Source organism: Aphelocoma coerulescens, unplaced genomic scaffold, assembly GCF_041296385.1.
Source record: "Aphelocoma coerulescens isolate FSJ_1873_10779 unplaced genomic scaffold, UR_Acoe_1.0 HiC_scaffold_347, whole genome shotgun sequence".
In the NCBI taxonomy this organism is placed as follows: Eukaryota; Metazoa; Chordata; class Aves; order Passeriformes; family Corvidae; genus Aphelocoma; species Aphelocoma coerulescens.
Window position 1 is genome coordinate 54975 of NW_027183690.1, and position 18591 is coordinate 73565.

An 18591-nucleotide genomic window follows, 5' to 3' on the forward strand; every position below is an offset into this window, starting at 1 on the left:
GGGCTGGGGGCTTCGGGGGCTGTCAGGGGCTGGGGGTTATTGGGGTTCATTTGGGGCTGGGGGCTTCCATTTGGGGCTGGGGGCTTCGTTTGGGGCTGGGGGCTTCGGGGGCTGTCAGGGGCTGGGGGTTATTGGGGTTTATTTGGGGCTGGGGGCTTCATTTGGGGCTGGGGGCTTCGGGGACTGTCAGGGGCTGGGGGTTGTTGGGGTTTATTTGGGGCTGGGGGTTTCATTTGGGGCTGGGGGCTTCATTTGGGGCTGGGGGCTTCCGTTTGGGGCTGGGGGCTTCATTTGGGTTTGGGGGCTTCATTTGGGGCTGGGAGCTTCGTTTGGGGCTGGGGGCTTCATTTGGGGGTCAGGGGTCCCATTTGGGTCTGGGGTCCCATTTGGGTCTGGGGTCCCAGTTGGGGGTCTGGGGTCCCAGTTGGGTCTGGGGTCCCAGTTGGGTCTGGGGGCTTCATTTGGGTCTGGGGGCTTCATTCGGCTCTGGGGTCCCATTTGGGTCTGGGGTCCCAGTTGGGGGTCTGGGGTCCCATTTGGGTCAGGGGTCCCAATTGGGTCTGGGGTCCCAGTTGGGGGTCAGGGATCCCATTTGGGTCTGGGGTCCCAATTGGGTCTGGGGTCTCATTTGGGTCTGGGGTCCCAGTTGGGTCTGGGGTCTCATTTGGGTCAGGGGTCCCAATTGGGTCTGGGGGCTTCATTCGGCTCTGGGGTCCCATTTGGGTCAGGGGTCCCATTTGGGTCTGGGGTCCCATTTGGGGGTCTGGGGTCCCATTTGGGTCAGGGGTCCCAATTGGGTCTGGGTCCCATTTGGGTCTGGGGGCTTCATTCGGCTCTGGGGTCCCATTTGGGTCTGGGGTCCCATTTGGGTCAGGGGTCCCAATTGGGTCTGGGGGCTTCATTCGGCTCTGGGGTCCCATTTGGGTCTGGGGTCCCATTTGTGTCAGGGGTCCCAATTGGGTCTGGGGGCTTCATTCGGCTCTGGGGTCCCATTTGGGTCTGGGGTCCCAATTGGGTCTGGGGGCTTCGTTGCCCCCTCCTCCTCCCTGCCGCGTTTGTCCTTTTGGGGCTCTTTCCGAGCTTTTCGGGGCTCCAAAAACTCCGCGTTTTTTTCCTTTTTGGGGAGGGGGCTTTCCCGGGGGGGATGGGGGGGGGTCTGGGGGTATTTTGGGGAGGGGTCTCCTGCAGCCCCCAGCCCCAATTGCGGCCCCGCGCAGGGATCCTGGAGACCGACATCACCTTCCTCCTCATCTTCGCCCTCATCTTCCTCCTCTCCTGCTACTGCGGCTGTGAGTGCGGGGGGGGAATTTGGGGAGGGGGCGGCGGTGGGGGGGGGGGTGGGGAATTTGGGGAGGGGGAGGCGGTGGGGGGGGGTGTGGGGAATTTGGGGAGGGGTCTCAGAGCCCCCCGCCCCCTCCCCAGACCGGCTCAAGGGGCGGCAGCTGCTCCACACAACCTACAAGATGTTCATGGCGGCGGCCGGGCTGGAGGGTGAGCAATTGGGGCTGGGGGCTTCGGGGGGGGCTTAATTGGGGCTGGGGGCTTCTGGGGGGTCTGGAGGGTGAGCAATTGGGGCTGGGGGCTTCTGGGGGGGTCTGGGGGCTTCGGGGGGGGTCTGGAGGGTGAGCAATTGGGGCTGGGGGCTTCGGGGGGGTCTGGGGGCTTCGGGGGGGTCTTATTTGGGTCTGGGGGCTTCTGGGGGGGTCTGGAGGGTGAGCAGTTGGGGCTGGGGGCTTCTGGGGGGGGTCTGGGGGCTTCGGGGGGGTCTTATTTGGGTCTGGGGGCTTCTGGGGAGGCTGGAGGTTGAGCAATTGGGGCTGGGGGCTTCTGGGGGGGTCTGGGGGCTTCGGGGGGGTCTTATTTGGGTCTGGGGGCTTCTGGGGGGTCTGGAGGGTGAGCAATTGGGGCTGGGGGCTTCTGGGGGGGTCTGGGGGCTTCGGGGGGGTCTTATTTGGGTCTGGGGGCTTCTGGGGGGGCTGGAGGGTGAGCAATTGGGGCTGGGGGCTTCTGGGGGGGTATTTGGGTCTGGGGGCTTCTGGGGGGTCTGGGGGCTTCTGGGGGCTTCTGGGGGGGGTCCGGAGGGTCTGGAGGGGGAGCAATTGGGGCTGGGGGCTTCTGGGGGGGGTCTTATTTGGGTCTGGGGGCTTCGGGGGGGGTCTTATTTGGGTCTGGGGGCTTCTGGGGGGTCGGGGGGGAGCAATTGGGGCTGGGGGCTTCGGGGGGGGTCTTATTTGGGGCTGGGGCTTCAGGGGGGGGCTGGAGGGTGAGCAATTGGGGCTGGGGGCTTCTGGGGGGTCTGGGGGCTTCGGGGGGGGCCTGGAGGGTGAGCAATTGGGGCTGGGGGCTTCGGGGGGGTCTGGGGGCTTTGGGGGGGTCTTATTTGGGTCTAGGGGCTTCTGGGGGGTCTGGAGGGTGAGCAATTGGGGCTGGGGGCTTCTGGGGGGGTCTGGGGGCTTCGGGGGGGTCTTATTTGGGTCTGGGGGCTTCTGGGGGGTCTGGAGGGTGAGCAATTGGGGCTGGGGGCTCCTGGGGGGGGTCTGGGGGCTTCGGGGGGGTCTTATTTGGGTCTGGGGGCTTCTGGGGGGGCTGGAGGGTGAGCAATTGGGGCTGGGGGCTTCTGGGGGGTCTGGGGGCTTCGGGGGGGCCTGGAGGGTGAGCAATTGGGGCTGGGGGCTTCGGGGGGGTCTGGGGGCTTCGGGGGGGTCTTATTTGGGTCTGGGGGCTTCTGGGGGGGCTGGAGGGTGAGCAATTGGGGCTGGGGGCTTCTGGGGGGTCTGGGGGCTTCGGGGGGGTCTGGAGGGTGAGCAATTGGGGCTGGGGGCTTCTGGGGGGTCTGGGGGCTTTGGGGGGGTCTTATTTGGGTCTGGGGGCTTCTGGGGGGGCTGGAGGTTGAGCAATTGGGGCTGGGGGCTTCGGGGGGGCCTGGAGGGTGAGCAATTGGGGCTGGGGGCTTCGGGGGGGGTATTTGGGTCTGGGGGCTTCTGGGGGGTCTGGAGGTTGAGCAATTGGGGCTGGGGGCTTCTGGGGGGGTATTTGGGTCTGGGGGCTTCTGGGGGGTCTGGGGGCTTCTGGGGGCTTCTGGGGGGGGTCCGGAGGGACTGGAGGGGGAGCAATTGGGGCTGGGGGCTTCTGGGGGGGGTCTTATTTGGGTCTGGGGGCTTCGGGGGGGGTCTTATTTGGGTCTGGGGGCTTCTGGGGGGTCGGGGGGGAGCAATTGGGACTGGGGGCTTCTGGGGGGGGTTATTTGGGTCTGGGGGCTTCTGGGGGGTCTGGGGGGGAGCAATTGGGGCTGGGGGCTTCTGGGGGGCGGCTTATTTGGGTCTGGGGGCTTCTGGGGGGTCTGGGGGCTTCTGGGGGGGGCCTGGAGGGTGAGCAATTGGGGCTGGGGGCTTCGGGGGGGCCTTATTTGGGGCTGGGGGCTTCGGGGGGGGCCTGGAGGGTGAGCAATTGGGGCTGGGGGCTTCTGGGGGGTCTGGGGGCTTTGGGGGGGTCTTATTTGGGTCTGGGGGCTTCTGGGGGGGCTGGAGGTTGAGCAATTGGGGCTGGGGGCTTCGGGGGGGCCTGGAGGGTGAGCAATTGGGGCTGGGGGCTTCGGGGGGGCCTGGAGGGTGAGCAATTGGGGCTGGGGGCTTCGGGGGGGGTATTTGGGTCTGGGGGCTTCTGGGGGGTCTGGAGGGTGAGCAATTGGGGCTGGGGGCTTCTGGGGGGGTATTTGGGTCTGGGGGCTTCTGGGGGGTCTGGGGGCTTCTGGGGGCTTCTGGGGGGGGTCCGGAGGGTCTGGAGGGGGAGCAATTGGGGCTGGGGGCTTCTGAGGGGGGTCTTATTTGGGTCTGGGGGCTTCGGGGGGGGTCTTATTTGGGTCTGGGGGCTTCTGGGGGGTCGGGGGGGAGCAATTGGGGCTGGGGGCTTCTGGGGGGTCTTATTTGGGGCTGGGGGCTTCAGGGGGGGTTATTTGGGTCTGGGGGCTTCTGGGGGGTCTGGAGGGTGAGCAATTGGGGCTGGGGGCTTCGGGGGGGGCTTATTTGGGGCTGGGGGCTTCAGGGGGGGTTATTTGGGTCTGGGGGCTTCTGGGGGGTCTGGAGGGTGAGCAATTGGGGCTGGGGGCTTCTGGGGGGTCTGGAGGGTGAGCAATTTGGGCTGGGGGCTTCGGGGGGGGTATTTGGGTCTGGGGGCTTCTGGGGGGGCCTGGAGGGTGAGCAATTGGGGCTGGGGGCTTCGGGGGGGGTTTATTTGGGTCTGGGGGCTTCGGGGGGGGTCTGGGGGGTGAGCAATTGGGGCTGGGGGCTTCGGGGGGGGTTATTTGGGGCTGGGGGCTTCTGGGGGGGGATTTGGGGGTAATTTTGCGGGATTTGGGGCGGTTTTGGGGGTGGTTTCTGGGGCGGTTTTTGGGGCGATTTTTGTGGTTTTTGGGGCGGTTTTTGGGGGAAATTTGGGAGTTTTTGGGGTGGTTTCTGGGGCGGTTTTTGGGGGGAATTTGGCGGTTTTTGGGGCGGCTTTTTGGGGGCTTTTTGGGGGTTTTGGTGGCGGTTTTTGGGGGGAATCTGGCGGGATTTTGGAGGTTTTTGGGGTGGTTTTTGGGGGGAATTTGGGGCAGTTTTTGGGGTGGTTTTTGGGGGGATTTGGGGTGTTTTTTGGGGCAGTTTTTGGGGACGATTTGGCGGGATTTGGGGCGGTTTTTGGGGTGGTTTTTGTGGGATTTGGGGTGATTTTGGGGGGGTTTTGGGCTGTTTTGGGGGGGAATTTGGCGGGATTTGGGGCGGTTTTTGGGGTGGTTTTTGGGGGCATTTTGGGGGTTTTTGGGGGCGTTTTTGGGGTGGTTTTTGTGGGATTTGGGGTGATTTTGGGGGGTTTTTGGGCTGTTTTTTGGGGGGAATTTGGCGGGATTTGGGGCGGTTTTTGGGGTGGCATTTGGGGTGGTTTTTGGGGGGGAATTTGGGAGTTTTTGGGGTGGTTTTTGGGGTGGTTTTTGTGGGATTTGGGGTGGTTTTTGGGGGTTTTTGGGCTGTTTTTTGGGGGAATCTGGCGGGATTTGGGGCGGTTTTCGGGGTGGTTTTCGGGGAGAATTTGGCGGGATTTGGGGCGGGTTCTGGGGTGGTTTTTTGGGGCGGATTTTCGGGGGAATTTGGGGATTTTTGGGGCGGTTTTTGGGGTGAATCTGGCGGGATTTGGGGCGGTTTTTGGGGTTTTTTTGGGGGAACCTGGCGGGATTCGGGGCGGTTTTTGGGGCGGTTTTTGGGGTTTTTTTGGGGGAATCTGGCGGGATTTGGGGGCGGTTTTTGGGGCGGTTTTTGGGGTGAATCTGGCGGGATTTGGGGCTGTTTTTGGGGTTTTTTTGGGGGAATCTGGCGGGATTTGGGGGCGGTTTTTGGGGCGGTTTTTGGGGTGAATCTGGCGGGATTCGGGGCGGTTTCTGGGCTGTTTTTTGGGGTGAACCTGGCAGTTTTTGGGGGCGGTTTTTGGGGAGGGGGTTCTGTGGGGTCGTTATTTGGGTCTGGGGTCTGTGTCGGGGGGAATTTGGGGAGGGGTCTCACGGCGCGACCCCTCCCCAGTTGCGAGCCTGCTGCTGAGCTGCGTCTACTGGGCCCAGTACGGCTGGGACGGGGTGGGGCACGCGGCCCTCAAGCTGCTGGGTACGGGGATTTTGGGGAGAATTCCGGCGGATTTGGGAAAATCCGGGATTTGGGACAATCCGGGGGTGGGGCACGCGGCCCTCGAGCTGCTGGGTACGGGGATTTTGGGGAGAATTCTGGCGGATTTGGGAAAAATCGGGGGAGGGGGGATCTGGGGGAATTGGGGAAAAATTGGGGAAAATTCGGGGAAAATTTGGGAAATATTCAGGGAAATGTTGGGGAAAATTTGGGGAAAATCTGGGGAAATCTGGGGGAAAATTGGGGGGAGCTGGGGAAAAATTGGGGGAAATTCAGGGAAAATTTGGGGAAAAAATCAGGGAAAATTGGGAAAAATTCAGGGAAAATTCGGGAAATATTCAGGGAAAAATTGGGGAAAATTCGGGGAAACTTTTGGGAAAAAATCGGGAAAATTTGGGGAAATTCAGGGAAACATTCTGGGAAAATTCGGGAAAAACATCAGGAAAAATCTGGGGAAAATCCAGGGGGGTTCGGGAAAAATTCGGAAAAATTCAGGAAAAGTTCAGGAAAAAATTGGGGAAATTCAGGAAAAAATCGGGAGAAAACCGGGAAAAATTCGGGAAAATTCAGGGGAAATTCGGGGGAAAAAACCAGAAAAATTTGGGGAAAATCTGGGGGGGAACTGGAAAAATTCAGAAAAATTCAGGAAAAATTTGGGAAAAATTTGTGATAAAATGGGGCAAATTTGGGAAAAATTCGGGAAAATTTGGGGCAAATTCGGGGGATTTGGGCAAAATTTGGGGGGATTTTGGGGAGGTTTGAGGGAGTCTGAGGGGGTGGGGGGGGGGGTTGGGGGAATTTGGGGGGGTCTGGTGGGTTTGGGGGGGGTCCTGGAAAAATTTGGGGAAAATTTGGGGGGATTTGGGCAAAGTTTGGGGGGGATTTGAGGGAATTTTGGGGGATTTTGGGGATATTTTGGGGGGATTTGGGGATTTTTTGGGGCGGGATTTTGGGGATAATTCGGGATTTTGGGGGGCGGATTTTGGGGATAATTTGGACGGGATTTGAGGGAATTTTGGGGATATTTTGGGATTTTAGGGGGCGGATTTTGGGGCTACTTTGGGGGGATTTTCAGGGGAATTTTGGGGAGATTTGGGGATTTTTGGGGGGGGGATTTGGAGGATATTTTGGGATTATTGGGGGCGGGATTTTGGGGATAATTTGGGATTTTTGGGGGAGGATTTTGGGGATAATTTGGACGGGATTTGAGGGAATTTTGGGGATATTTTGGGGTTTTGGGGGGCGGATTTTGGGGATATTTTGGGGGGATTTGAGGGAGAATTTTGGGGGGGATTTGGGGATTTTTTGGGGGGGGATTTTGGGGATATTTTGGGATTATTGGGGGCGGGATTTTGGGGATAATTTGGGGTTTTGGGGGGAGGATTTTGGGGATAATTTGGACGGGATTTGAGGGAATTTTGGGGATATTTTGGGGTTTTGGGGGGTGGATTTTGGGGATATTTTGGGGGGATTTGAGGGAGAATTTGGGGGGGGATTTGGGGATTTTTTGGGGTGGATTTTGGGGATATTTTGGGATTTTGGGGGGCAGATTTTGGGGCTACTTTGGGGGGATTTTCGGGGGAATTTTGGGGAGATTTGGGGATTTCTTGGGCGGGATTTTGGGGATAATTTGGGATTATTGGGGGCGGGATTTTGGGGATATTTGGGGGAGGATTTTGGGGATAATTTGGGGTTTTTTTGGGGGGGATTCGGGGGAGATTTGAGGGCCGCCCCCTCCCCGCCCCCCCCAGGGAAGCTCCTGTTCTCCATCAGCTTCCTCATCTTCCTCCTGATGCTGATCCTGCTGGGCAAGGGCTTCTCCGTCACCAGGTACGGCCACTGAGTGGCCACTCAGCGGGCACTCAGCGGTCACTCACTGGTCACTGTGGGGGTCACACTCAGGGGTCACTCCGGGGTCACTCAGGGGTCCCTCATCTTCCTCCTGATGCTGATCCTGCTGGGCAAGGGCTGCTCGGTCACCAGGTACGGCCACTGAGTGGCCACTCACTGGTCACTCACTGGTCACTCACTGGTCACTCACTGGTCACTGTGGGGGTCACACTCAGGGGTCACTCAGGGGTCACTCCGGGGTCACTCAGGGGTCCCTCATCTTCCTCCTGATGCTGATCCTGCTGGGCAAGGGCTGCTCGGTCACCAGGTACGGCCACTGAGTGGCCACTCAGCGGGCACTCACTGGTCACTGTGGGGGTCACACTCAGGGGTCACTCCGGGGTCACTCTCAGGGTCACTCTCAGGGTCACCCTCTGGTCACTTTGGGGGTCACTCTGTGGTCTCTCTGGGGTTCTCAGCCAGGTTTAGGGGTCACTCGGTGGTCACTCGGTGGTCACTCGGTGGTCACTCGGTGGTCACTCGGTGGTCACTCGGTGGTCACTCTGAGGGTCACTGCGGTCCCTCAGGGGTTACTCTGGGGGATCCCTGAGTGGTCACTCCGTGGTCACTCGGTGGTCACTCGGTGGTCACTCAGTGGTCACTCGGTGGTCACTCGGTGGTCACTCGGTGGTCACTCTGAGGGTCACTGAGGTCACTCAGGGGTTACTCTGGGGGATCCCTGAGTGGTCACTCGGTGGTCACTCGGTGGTCACTCGGTGGTCACTCAGGGGTCACTCTGAGGGTCACTGCGATCACTCAGGGCTCACTCTGGGGGATCACTGAGTGGTCACTCAGTGGTCACTCAGTGGTCACTCGGTGGTCACTCGGTGGTCACTTGGTGGTCACTCAGGGGTCACTCTGAGGGTCACTGCGGTCACTCAGGGCTCACTCTGGGGGATCCCTGAGTGGTCACTCAGTGGTCACTCGGTGGTCACTCGGTGGTCACTCGGTGGTCACTCGGTGGTCACTCTGAGGGTCACTGAGGTCACTCAGGGGTTACTCTGGGGGATCCCTGAGTGGTCACTCGGTGGTCACTCGGTGGTCACTTGGTGGTCACTCAGGGGTCACTCTGAGGGTCACTGCGGTCACTCAGGGCTCACTCTGGGGGATCCCTGAGTGGTCACTCAGTGGTCACTCGGTGGTCACTCTGAGGGTCACTGCGGTCACTCAGGGCTCACTCTGGGGGATCCCTGAGTGGTCACTCGGTGGTCACTCGGTGGTCACTCGGTGGTCACTCGGTGGTCACTCAGGGGCCGCATCAGCCCGGGGGGCTCGGTCCGGCTGTCGGTGTACATGACCCTGTACAGCATCGCCCACATCGCCCTGCTCACCTACGAGGCGCAGGTGAGACCCCTCCCCAAATTCACCAAAACCCCCCACATTCACCCCAAAATTCACCCCAAATTCACTCCAAAATTCACCCCAAATTGACCCCAAAATTCACCCCAAATTGACCCCAAAATTCAGCTCAAATTGACCCCAAAAAGCCCCCAAATTCACCCCCAAATTCACCCCCAAACCCCCCAAATTTACCCCAAATTCACCCCCAAATTTACCCCAAATTCACCCCCAAATTCAGCCCAAATTCACCCAAAATTCAGCCCAAAATTCACCCCAAATTCAGCTCAAATTCAGCCCAAAATTCAGCCCAAAATTCATCCCAAATTCAGCCCAAAATTCACCCCAAAATTCACCCCAAATTCAGCCGAAAATTCAGCCCAAAATCAGGCCAAAAAGCCCCCAAATTCACCCCAAATTCACCCCAAAATTCACCCCAAATTCACCCCAAAATTCAGCCCAAATTCACCCCAAATTGACCCCAAAAAGCCCCCAAACTCATCCCCAAATTCACCCCCGAACCCCCCAAATTTACCCCAAATTCACCCCAAATTCACCCCAAATTCACCCTAAAACCCCCCAAATTCATCCCCAAATTCACCCCAAAATTCACCCCAAAATTCACCCCCAAACCCCCCAAATTTAGCCCAAAATTCAGCCCAAATTCGGCCCAAAAAGCCCCCAAATTTAGCCCAAATTCACCCCAAAATTTACCCCAAATTCACCCCAAATTCAGCCCAAAAACCCCCAAATTCACCCCAAAATTCCCCTGGAGAATTTTGAGTCATTTTTGGGCTATTTTGGGGGCCATTTTAGGCCTATTTTTGGGCTATTTTGGGGCTGTTTTGGGGTTATTTTGGGGCTATTTTGGGTCATTTTGGGGTTATTTTGGGGCTATTTTGGGGCTATTTTTGGGCTGTGTTGGGGCCATTTTAGGCCTATTTTTTGGGCCATTTTAGGTCTATTTTGGGGCTATTTTGGGGCTATTTTTGGATTATTTTGGGGCCATTTTAGGCCTAATTTTTGGGCTGTTTTGGGGCCATTTTAGGCCTATTTTTTGGGCCATTTTGGGGCTATTTTGGGGCTATTTTTGGATTATTTTGGGGCTATTTTTGGATTATTTTGGGGCCATTTTAGGCCTATTTTTGGGGGCATTTCGGGGCTATTTTGGGGCTATTTTTGGGTTATTTTGGGGCTACTTTAAGTCTATTCTGGGGCCATTTTAGGCCTATTTTTGGGGCTGGTTTTGGGGTTATTTTTGGGCTGGTTTTGGGTTATTTTGGGGCTATTTTGGGGCTATTTTTGGGCTGTGTTGGGGCCATTTTAGGCCTAGTTTTTGGGCCATTTTAGGTCTATTTTGGGGCTATTTTTGGGCGGTTTTGTGGCCATTTTCAGCCTATTTTGGGGTTATTTTGGGTTATTTTTGGGCTATTTTTGGCCTGTTTTGTGGCCATTTTCATCCTATCTTTGGGACTATTTCAGGGCTATTTCGGGGCTATTTCGGGGCTATTTCAGGGCCATTTTAGGCCTATTTTTGGGGCTATTTCAGGGCTATTTCGGGGCTATTTCGGGGCTATTTCGGGGCTATTTCAGGGCTATTTCAGGGCCATTTTAGGCCTCTTTTTGGGGCTATTTCAGGGCTATTTTAGGGCTATTTTGGGGCTATTTCAGGGCTATTTCAGGGCCATTTTAGGCCTATTTTTGGGGCTATTTCAGGGCTATTTTAGGGCTATTTCGGGGCTATTTTTGGGCCTATTTTTGGGCTATTTCGGGGCTATTTCTGGCCTGTTTTGTGGCCATTTTCATCCTATCTTTGGGACTATTTTAGGGCTATTTCGGGGCTATTTCAGGGCTATTTCAGGGCCATTTTAGGCCTCTTTTTGGGGCTATTTCAGGGCTATTTTAGGGCTATTTTAGGGCTATTTCGGGGCTATTTCAGGGCCATTTTAGGCCTATTTTTGGGGCTATTTCAGGGCTATTTTTGGGTTATTTTTGGGCCATTTTGGGGGCCATTTTAGGCCTATTTTTGGGGCTATTTTGGGTTATTTCAGGGCTATTTTTGGCCTATTTTTGGGGCTATTTCAGGGCTATTTCGGGGTTATTTCAGGGCTATTTTTGGCCTGTTTTGTGGCCATTTTCATCCTATCTTTGGGGCTATTTTTGGGGTTATTTTTGGGCTATTTTTGGCCTGTTTTGTGGCCATTTTCAGCCTATCTCTGGGACCATTTCAGGGCTATTTTGGGACTATTTCAGGGCCATTTTAGGCCTCTTTTTGGGGCTATTTTAGGCCTATTTCAGGGCCATTTCAGGCCTATTCCACCGCTCATTTCCAGCCTCTCCCGCTCTCCTTTTTCCCCATTTCCCACCCATTTCCCGCGCTCCTTTCCCATTATCCCCCCCCCAATTTCCTCCCCCCCGCCTCGGGGGTCCCCCCTGACCCTCGGGGGGGTTTTTGGGGGGTGGGGGGCAGTTCTTTGACCCCGGGCAGGTGCTCTACACCTACGAGTCGCCGGCGGGCTACGGCCTGATCGCGCTGCAGTTCGGGGCCTTTGCCTGGTTCTGCGGCGCCGTGGCCGCCACCGTCAGCGCCGTGCCCGAGCGCCGGCACTTCTACCTGCCCTTCCTGGGGGCCTACACCCTCTGGTGGGTCTGGGGGCTCCTGGGAGGGGTCTGGGGGCTCCTGGGGGCTCCTGGGAGGGGTCTGGGGGCTCCAGGGTGGGTCTGGGGGCTCCTGGGATGGGTCTGGGGGCTCCTGGGGGCTCCTGGGAGGGGTCTGGGGGCTCCTGGGGGCTCCTGGGATGGGTCTGGGGGCTTCTGGGAGGGGTCTGGGGGCTCCTGGGAGGGGTCTGGGGGCTCCTGGGATGGGTCTGGGGGCTCCTGGGGGCTCCTGGGTGGGTCTGGGGGCTCCTGGGGGCTCCTGGGAGGGGTCTGGGGGCTCCTGGGATGGGTCTGGGGGCTCCTGGGGGCTCCTGGGATGGGTCTGGGGGCTCCTGGGTGGGTCTGGGGGCTCCTGGGATGGGTCTGGGGGCTCCTGGGGGCTCCTGGGAGGGGTCTGGGGGCTTCTGGGGGCTCCTGGAGGCTCCTGGGATGGGTCTGGGGGCTTCTGGGGGCTCCTGGGTGGGTCTGGGGGCTCCAGGGATGGGTCTGGGGGCTCCTGGGATGGGTCTGGGGGCTCCAGGGATGGGTCTGGGGGCTCCTGGGTGGGTCTGGGGGCTCAGCGCCGTGCCCGAGCGCCGGCACTTCTACCTGCCCTTCCTGGGGGCCTACACCCTCTGGTGGGTCTGGGGGCTCCTGGGAGGGGGTCTGGGGGCTCCTGGGTGGGTCTGGGGGCTCCTGGAGGCTCCTGGGTGGGTCTGGGGGCTCCTGGGATGGGTCTGGGGGCTCCTGGGGGCTCCTGGGATGGGTCTGGGGGCTCCTGGGTGGGTCTGGGGGCTCCTGGGATGGGTCTGGGGGCTCCTGGGGGCTCCTGGGATGGGTCTGGGGGCTTCTGGGGTGGGTCTGGGGGCTCCTGGGTGGGTCTGGGGGCTCAGCGCCGTGCCCGAGCGCCGGCACTTCTACCTGCCCTTCCTGGGGGCCTACACCCTCTGGTGGGTCTGGGGGCTCCTGGGAGGGGTCTGGGGGCTCCTGGGATGGGTCTGGGGGCTCCTGGGGGCTCCTGGGAGGGGTCTGGGGGCTCCTGGGTGGGGTCTGGGGGCTCCTGGGGGCTCCTGGGTGGGTCTGGGGGCTCCTGGGAGGGGTCTGGGGGCTCCTGGGGGCTCCTGGGATGGGTCTGGGGGCTCCTGGGTGGGTCTGGGGGCTCCTGGGATGGGTCTGGGGGCTCAGCGCCGTGCCCGAGCGCCGGCACTTCTACCTGCCCTTCCTGGGGGCCTACACCCTCTGGTGGGTCTGGGGGCTCCTGGGAGGGGTCTGGGGGCTCCTGGGTGGGTCTGGGGGCTCCTGGGATGGGTCTGGGGGCTCAGCGCCGTGCCCGAGCGCCGGCACTTCTACCTGCCCTTCCTGGGGGCCTACACCCTCTGGTGGGTCTGGGGGCTCCTGGGAGGGGTCTGGGGGCTCCTGGGGGCTCCTGGAGGCTCCTGGGGGCTCCTGGGAGGGGTCTGAGGGCTCCTGGGGGCTCCTGGGATGGGTCTGGGGGCTCCTGGGGGCTCCTGGGAGGGGTCTGGGGGCTTCTGGGATGGGTTTGGGGGCTCCTGGGTGGGTCTGGGGGCTCCTGGGGGCTCCTGGGATGGGTCTGGGGGCTCCTGGGGGCTCCTGGGATGGGTCTGGAGGCTCCTGGGATGGGTCTGGGGGCTTCTGGGGGCTCCTGAGATGGGTCTGGGGGCTCCTGGGGGCTCCTGGGAGGGGTCTGGGGGCTCCTGGGATGGGTCTGGGGGTTCCTGGGGGCTCCTGGGAGGGGTCTGGGGGCTCCTGAGATGGGTCTGGGGGCTTCTGGGAGGGGTCTGGGGGCTTCTGGGTGGGTCTGGGGGCTCCTGGGATGGGTCTGGGGGCTTCTGGGAGGGGTCTGGGGGCTCCTGGGTGGGTCTGGGGGCTCCTGGGATGGGTCTGGGGGCTTCTGGGATGGGTCTGGGGGCTTCTGGGATGGGTCTGGGGGCTCCTGGGGGCTCCTGGGATGGGTCTTGGGGGCTCCTGGGTGGGTCTGGGGGCTCCTGGGGGCTCCTGGGAGGGGTCTGGGGGCTCCTGGGAGGGGTCTGGGGGCTCCTGGGGGCTCCTGGGATGGGTCTGGGGGCTCCTGGGTGGGTCTGGGGGCTCCTGGGATGGGTCTGGGGGCTCCTGGGATGGGTCTGGGGGCTCAGCGCCGTGCCCGAGCGCCGGCACTTCTACCTGCCCTTCCTGGGGGCCTACACCCTCTGGTGGGTCTGGGGGCTCCTGGGAGGGGTCTGGGGGCTCCTGGGTGGGTCTGGGGGCTCCTGGAGGCTCCTGGGTGGGTCTGGGGGCTCCTGGGATGGGTCTGGGGGCTCCTGGGTGGGTCTGGGGGCTCAGCGCCGTGCCCGAGCGCCGGCACTTCTACCTGCCCTTCCTGGGGGCCTACACCCTCTGGTGGGTCTGGGGGCTCCTGGGAGGGGTCTGGGGGCTCCTGGGTGGGTCTGGGGGCTCCTGGGGGCTCCTGGAGGCTCCTGGGGGCTCCTGGGAGGGGTCTGAGGGCTCCTGGGGGCTCCTGGGATGGGTCTGGGGGCTCCTGGGGGCTCCTGGGATGGGTCTTGGGGGCTCCTGGGAGGGGTCTGGGGGCTCCTGGGGGCTCCTGGAGGCTCCTGGGAGGGGTCTGGGGGCTCCTGGGGGCTCCTGGGAGGGGTCTGGGGGCTCCTGGGTGGGTCTGGGGGCTCCTGGAGGCTCCTGGGATGGGTCTGGGGGCTCCTGGGTGGGGCTGGGGGCTTTTGGGTGGGGTCTGGGGGCTCCTGGGGGCTCCTGGGAGGGGTCTGGGGGCTTCTGGTGATCCCTGGGGGTCCCCGGGCTTTGGGGGGGATTTTGGGGGGATTTTTCGGGGAGATTTGGGGGATTTGGGGGGGATTTTGGAGGAATTTTGGGGGGATTTAGGGGGGATTTGGGGGATTTTGGGGGGGATTTTATTGGAGATTTTGGGGGAATTTTGTGGGGGAATTTGGGGGGATTTTATTGGAGATTTTGGGGGCATTTTCGGGACATTTTGGGGGAGATTTTGGAGGAATTTTGGGGGCATTTTGGGGGGTTTTTGGGGGGATTTTGGGGGGGGGATTTTGGGGGTCTCACCGGGGGTCCCTCCCCTCCCCCCCCCCCGCAGGTTTTTTGGCCGTCCCGGTCTCGGCGCTCGTGGCCAATTTTGGGATCCCCAAATGGGGCGCGGGAGAAAATCGTGAACGGGATCCAGCTGGGGACGCACCTGTACGCCCACGGGGTGTTCCTGGTGAGCCGAGACCCCTCCCCAAATCCCCCCAAAATCACCCCAAAATCCCCCCCAAAATCACCCCAAAATCACCCAAAAATCACCCCAAAATCACCCGAACCCCCTGAGCCCCAAAATCCCCCCAAATCGCCCCAAAAACATCCCCAAATCCATCCAAAATCTCCCCAAATCACCTCAAAATCCCCCCAAAAACATCCCAAAATCCCCCCAAATCCATCCAAAATCTCCCCTAATCACCCCAAAATCACCCCGAACCCCCCTGAGCCCCAAAATCCCCCCCAAATCCCCCCAAAATCGTGAACGGGATCCAGCTGGGGACGCACCTGTACGCCCACAGGGTGTTCCTGGTGAGCCGAGACCCCTCCCCAAATCCCCCCAAATCACCCCAAAATCACCCCCAAAATCACCCCAAAATCACCCGAACTCCCTGAGCCCCAAAATCCCCCCAAATCGCCCCAAAATCCCCCCAAAACCTCCCTAAAATCCCCCAAAATCCCCCCTAATATCCTCCCAAAAATCCCCCCCAAATCTCCCCAAAATCCCCCCTAAAATCCCCCCAAAATCCCCCCAAATCCGCCCAAAATCACCCGAACCCCCTGAGCCCCAAAATCCCCCCAAATCGCCCCAAAAACATCCCCAAATCCCCCCCAAATCCCCCCAAAACCCTCCCTAAAATCCCCCAACTCCCCCCAAAATCCCCCCAAATTCCCCCCAAATCCCCCCAAAACCTCCCCAAACCCCACCAAATCCTCCCAAACCCCCCAAAAATCCCCCAAATCCCCCCAAAATCTCCCCAAATCCCTTTTAAGCCCCCCCAAATCCTCCCAAACCCTCCCAAATCCCCCCAAATTCCCCCAAATCCCCCCCAAATCCCCTTTAACCCCCCCAAGACCCCCCCAAATCCCCCAAGACCTCCCCAAATCCCCCCTAAGCCCCCCCAAACCCCCCCAAAAATCCCCCCAAACCCCCCCAAATTCCCCCGAAACCCCCCCAAATCCCCCCAAATCCCCCAAATCTCTCTCAAACCCCCCAAAAATCCCCCCAAAATCCCCCCAAATCCCCCCCGAACCCCCCAAAATCCTCCAAATCCCCCCCAATCCCTTTAACCCCCCAAATCCCCCCAAAACCTCCCCAAACCTCCCCAAACCCCCCTTAAACTCCCCCGAATCCCCCCAAAAAAATCCCTCAAATCCCCCCAAATTCCCCCAATCCCCCAAAATCCCCCTAAATCCCCCCAAATCGCCCCAAAACCTCCCTAAATCCCCTTTAACCCCCCCAAACCCCCCCAAACCCCCCAAATCCCCCCTAAATCCCCTTTAACTCCCCCAAATCCCCCCAAAATCCCCCCAAAATCCCCCAAATCCCCCCCAAATCCCCTTTAACCCCCCAAATCCCCCCCAAAAATCCCCAAATCCCCCCAAACCCCCCTCAAATCCCCCCAAAACCCCCCCAAAATCCCCCCAAATCCCCCCAAATCCCCCCCAGATCCCCCTTTAACCCCCCCAAATCCCCCCAAAATCCCCCCCAAACCCCCCAACCCCCCCCAAAATCCCCCCAAATCCCCCCCAAATCCCCCCCTAAAACCCCCCCAAATCCCCCTCCCCAGGTCCTGACCCGCCCCTCGGCCGCCAACAAGAACTTCCCGTTCCACGTCCGGACGTCCCAGATCGGCTCCGTCACGGGGGGGGGGGCCCCGGGGGGGGGCTCCGGGCCCGGGGGGGGCCCCCCAAAATTCCCGGGCCCCTCCCCCCCCCCCGCCCCAGGGCTACGGCAACGTCACCTTCATCAGCGACTCGGTGCCCAACTTCACCGAGCTCTTCTCCATCGCCCCTCCCCCACCGGGCCGCGACCCCCCCCCCCGCGGTGAGTGCGGGACCCCCCCCCCCAAAAAAAAAACCCCGAAATTTGGGGGGAAAAACGCGAAATTTGGGAAAAAAACGGGGGAAAAATGGGAAAAAAACCCCAAAAATGGGGGGGGGGAAACAGCAAATTTGGGCTCTTCTCCATCGCCCCTCCCCCACCGGGCCGGGACCCCCCCCCGCGGTGAGTGCGGGACCCCCCCCCCAAAAAAAGTCCCGAAATTTGGGGGGAAAAACGCGAAATTTGGGAAAAAAACGGGGGAGAAACACCAAAATTGGGGGGGGAAACGTCAAATTTGGGCTCTTCTCCATCGCCCCTCCCCCACCGGGCCGGGACCCCCCCCCCCGCGGTGAGTGCGGGACCCCCCCCCAAAAAATAACCCCGAAATTTGGGGGGAAAAACGCGAAATTTGGGAAAAAAATCACAAAATTTGGGGGAAAATGGGGAAAAAAAACCCCCCAAAAATGGGGGGGGAACGTCAAATTTGGGCTCTTCTCCATCGCCCCTCCCCCACCGGGCCGCGACACCCCCCCGCGGTGAGTGCGGGACCCCCCCCCCCCAAAAAAAAAACCGAAATTTGGGGGGAAAAAACGCGAAATTTGGGAAAAAAACGGGGGGGAAAATGGGAAAAAATGAGGGGGGAACGTCAAATTTGGGCTCTTCTCCATCGCCCCTCCCCCCACCGGGCCGGGATCCCCCCCCCGCGGTGAGTGCGGGACCCCCCCCCAAAAAAAGTCCTGAAATTTGGGGGGGAAAACCGCGAAATTTGGGAAAAAAACGGGGAAAAATGGGAAAAAAAAACCCCAAAAATGGGGGGGGGGAAACAGCAAATTTGGGCTCTTCTCCATCGCCCCTCCCCCACCGGGACAGGGCCCCCCCCCCCGCGGTGAGTGCGGAACCCCCCCCCCCAAAAAAAACCCCGAAATTTGGGGGGAAAAACGCGAAATTTGGGGAAAAAAATCCCGAAATTTGGGGGAAAATGGGGAAAAAATGGGGGGGGAAACGTCAAATTTGGGCTCTTCTCCATCGCCCCTCCCCCCACCGGGCCAGGACCCCCCCCCCCGCGGTGAGTGCGGGACCCCCCCCAAAAAAAAAACCCCCGAAATTTGGGGGGAAAACCGCGAAATTTGGGAAAAAAACGGGGGAGAAACACCAAAATTGGGGGGGAAACGTCAAATTCGGGCTCTTCTCCATCGCCCCTCCCCCACCGGGCCGCGACCCCCCCCCCCCCGCGGTGAGTGCGGGACCCCCCCCCAAAAAATAACCCCGAAATTTGGGGGGAAAAACGCGAAATTTGGGGAAAAAAATCCCGAAATTTGGGGGGAAAAACCTCAAAAAATGAGGAAAGAATCCCAAAAAAAGCCCCAAAAATTGAGGGGAAAGATCCCAAAATTTGGGCTCCGGGGATCTCCTCCATCCCCTCCCCCACCTCGGTCCGGGACCCCAAAATCCTCCCCGGGGGGGGCCCAAAAATGGGGAAAAAATCCCGAAAATTGGGGGGAAATTGGGGAAAAAATGGGGGAAAAAAACCCCCCAAAAATGGGAGGAAAATGGGAAAAAGACCCCAAAAGTGGGGAAAATATCCCGAAAAATGGGCGGGAAAACCTAAAAAACGGGGGAAAACCCCCCAAAAAATTGGGGGCGAGGTCCCAAAAAAAATGGGGGAAAAATCCCAAAAATTGGGGGAAAGTTGGGGGGAAAATGGGGGAAAAAAACAAAAAATGGGGATAAAAAATTCCAAAAATTTGGGGGGCGGGGGGGGGGAGGAGGGAGAGCCCCAAAAAAATGGGTAAAAAGCCCAAAAAAATGGGAAAAAAAAAAAAAACCAACAAAAAAATGGAGAAAAAAACCCCAAAAATGGGGAAAAAAACCCCAAAAATGGGGAAAAGAAAACCCAAAAATGGGGGGAAAAATCCCAAAAATAAAGGGGAAAAAAACCCCAAAAATGGGGAAAACAAAACCAAAAATGGGGAAAAAAAA

At 59.7% G+C, this 18591-nt stretch overlaps 1 protein-coding gene across 1 annotated transcript in view; it reads left to right on the forward strand.

The window, feature by feature from the left end:
* The window catches only part of TMEM145 (transmembrane protein 145), a 30046-nt gene extending 12545 nt beyond the window's left edge, over nt 1-17501 (forward strand). The window contains 11 exon segments of the mRNA XM_068999357.1: nt 1218-1289; nt 1423-1491; nt 5550-5630; nt 7400-7478; nt 8789-8882; nt 11347-11520; nt 14631-14684; nt 14686-14751; nt 16358-16428; nt 16484-16614; nt 17482-17501. Of these exon segments, the coding sequence (XP_068855458.1) occupies nt 1218-1289; nt 1423-1491; nt 5550-5630; nt 7400-7478; nt 8789-8882; nt 11347-11520; nt 14631-14684; nt 14686-14751; nt 16358-16428; nt 16484-16614; nt 17482-17501 (911 nt within the window).
* The last annotated feature ends 1090 nt before the right edge of the window (nt 17502-18591 follow it).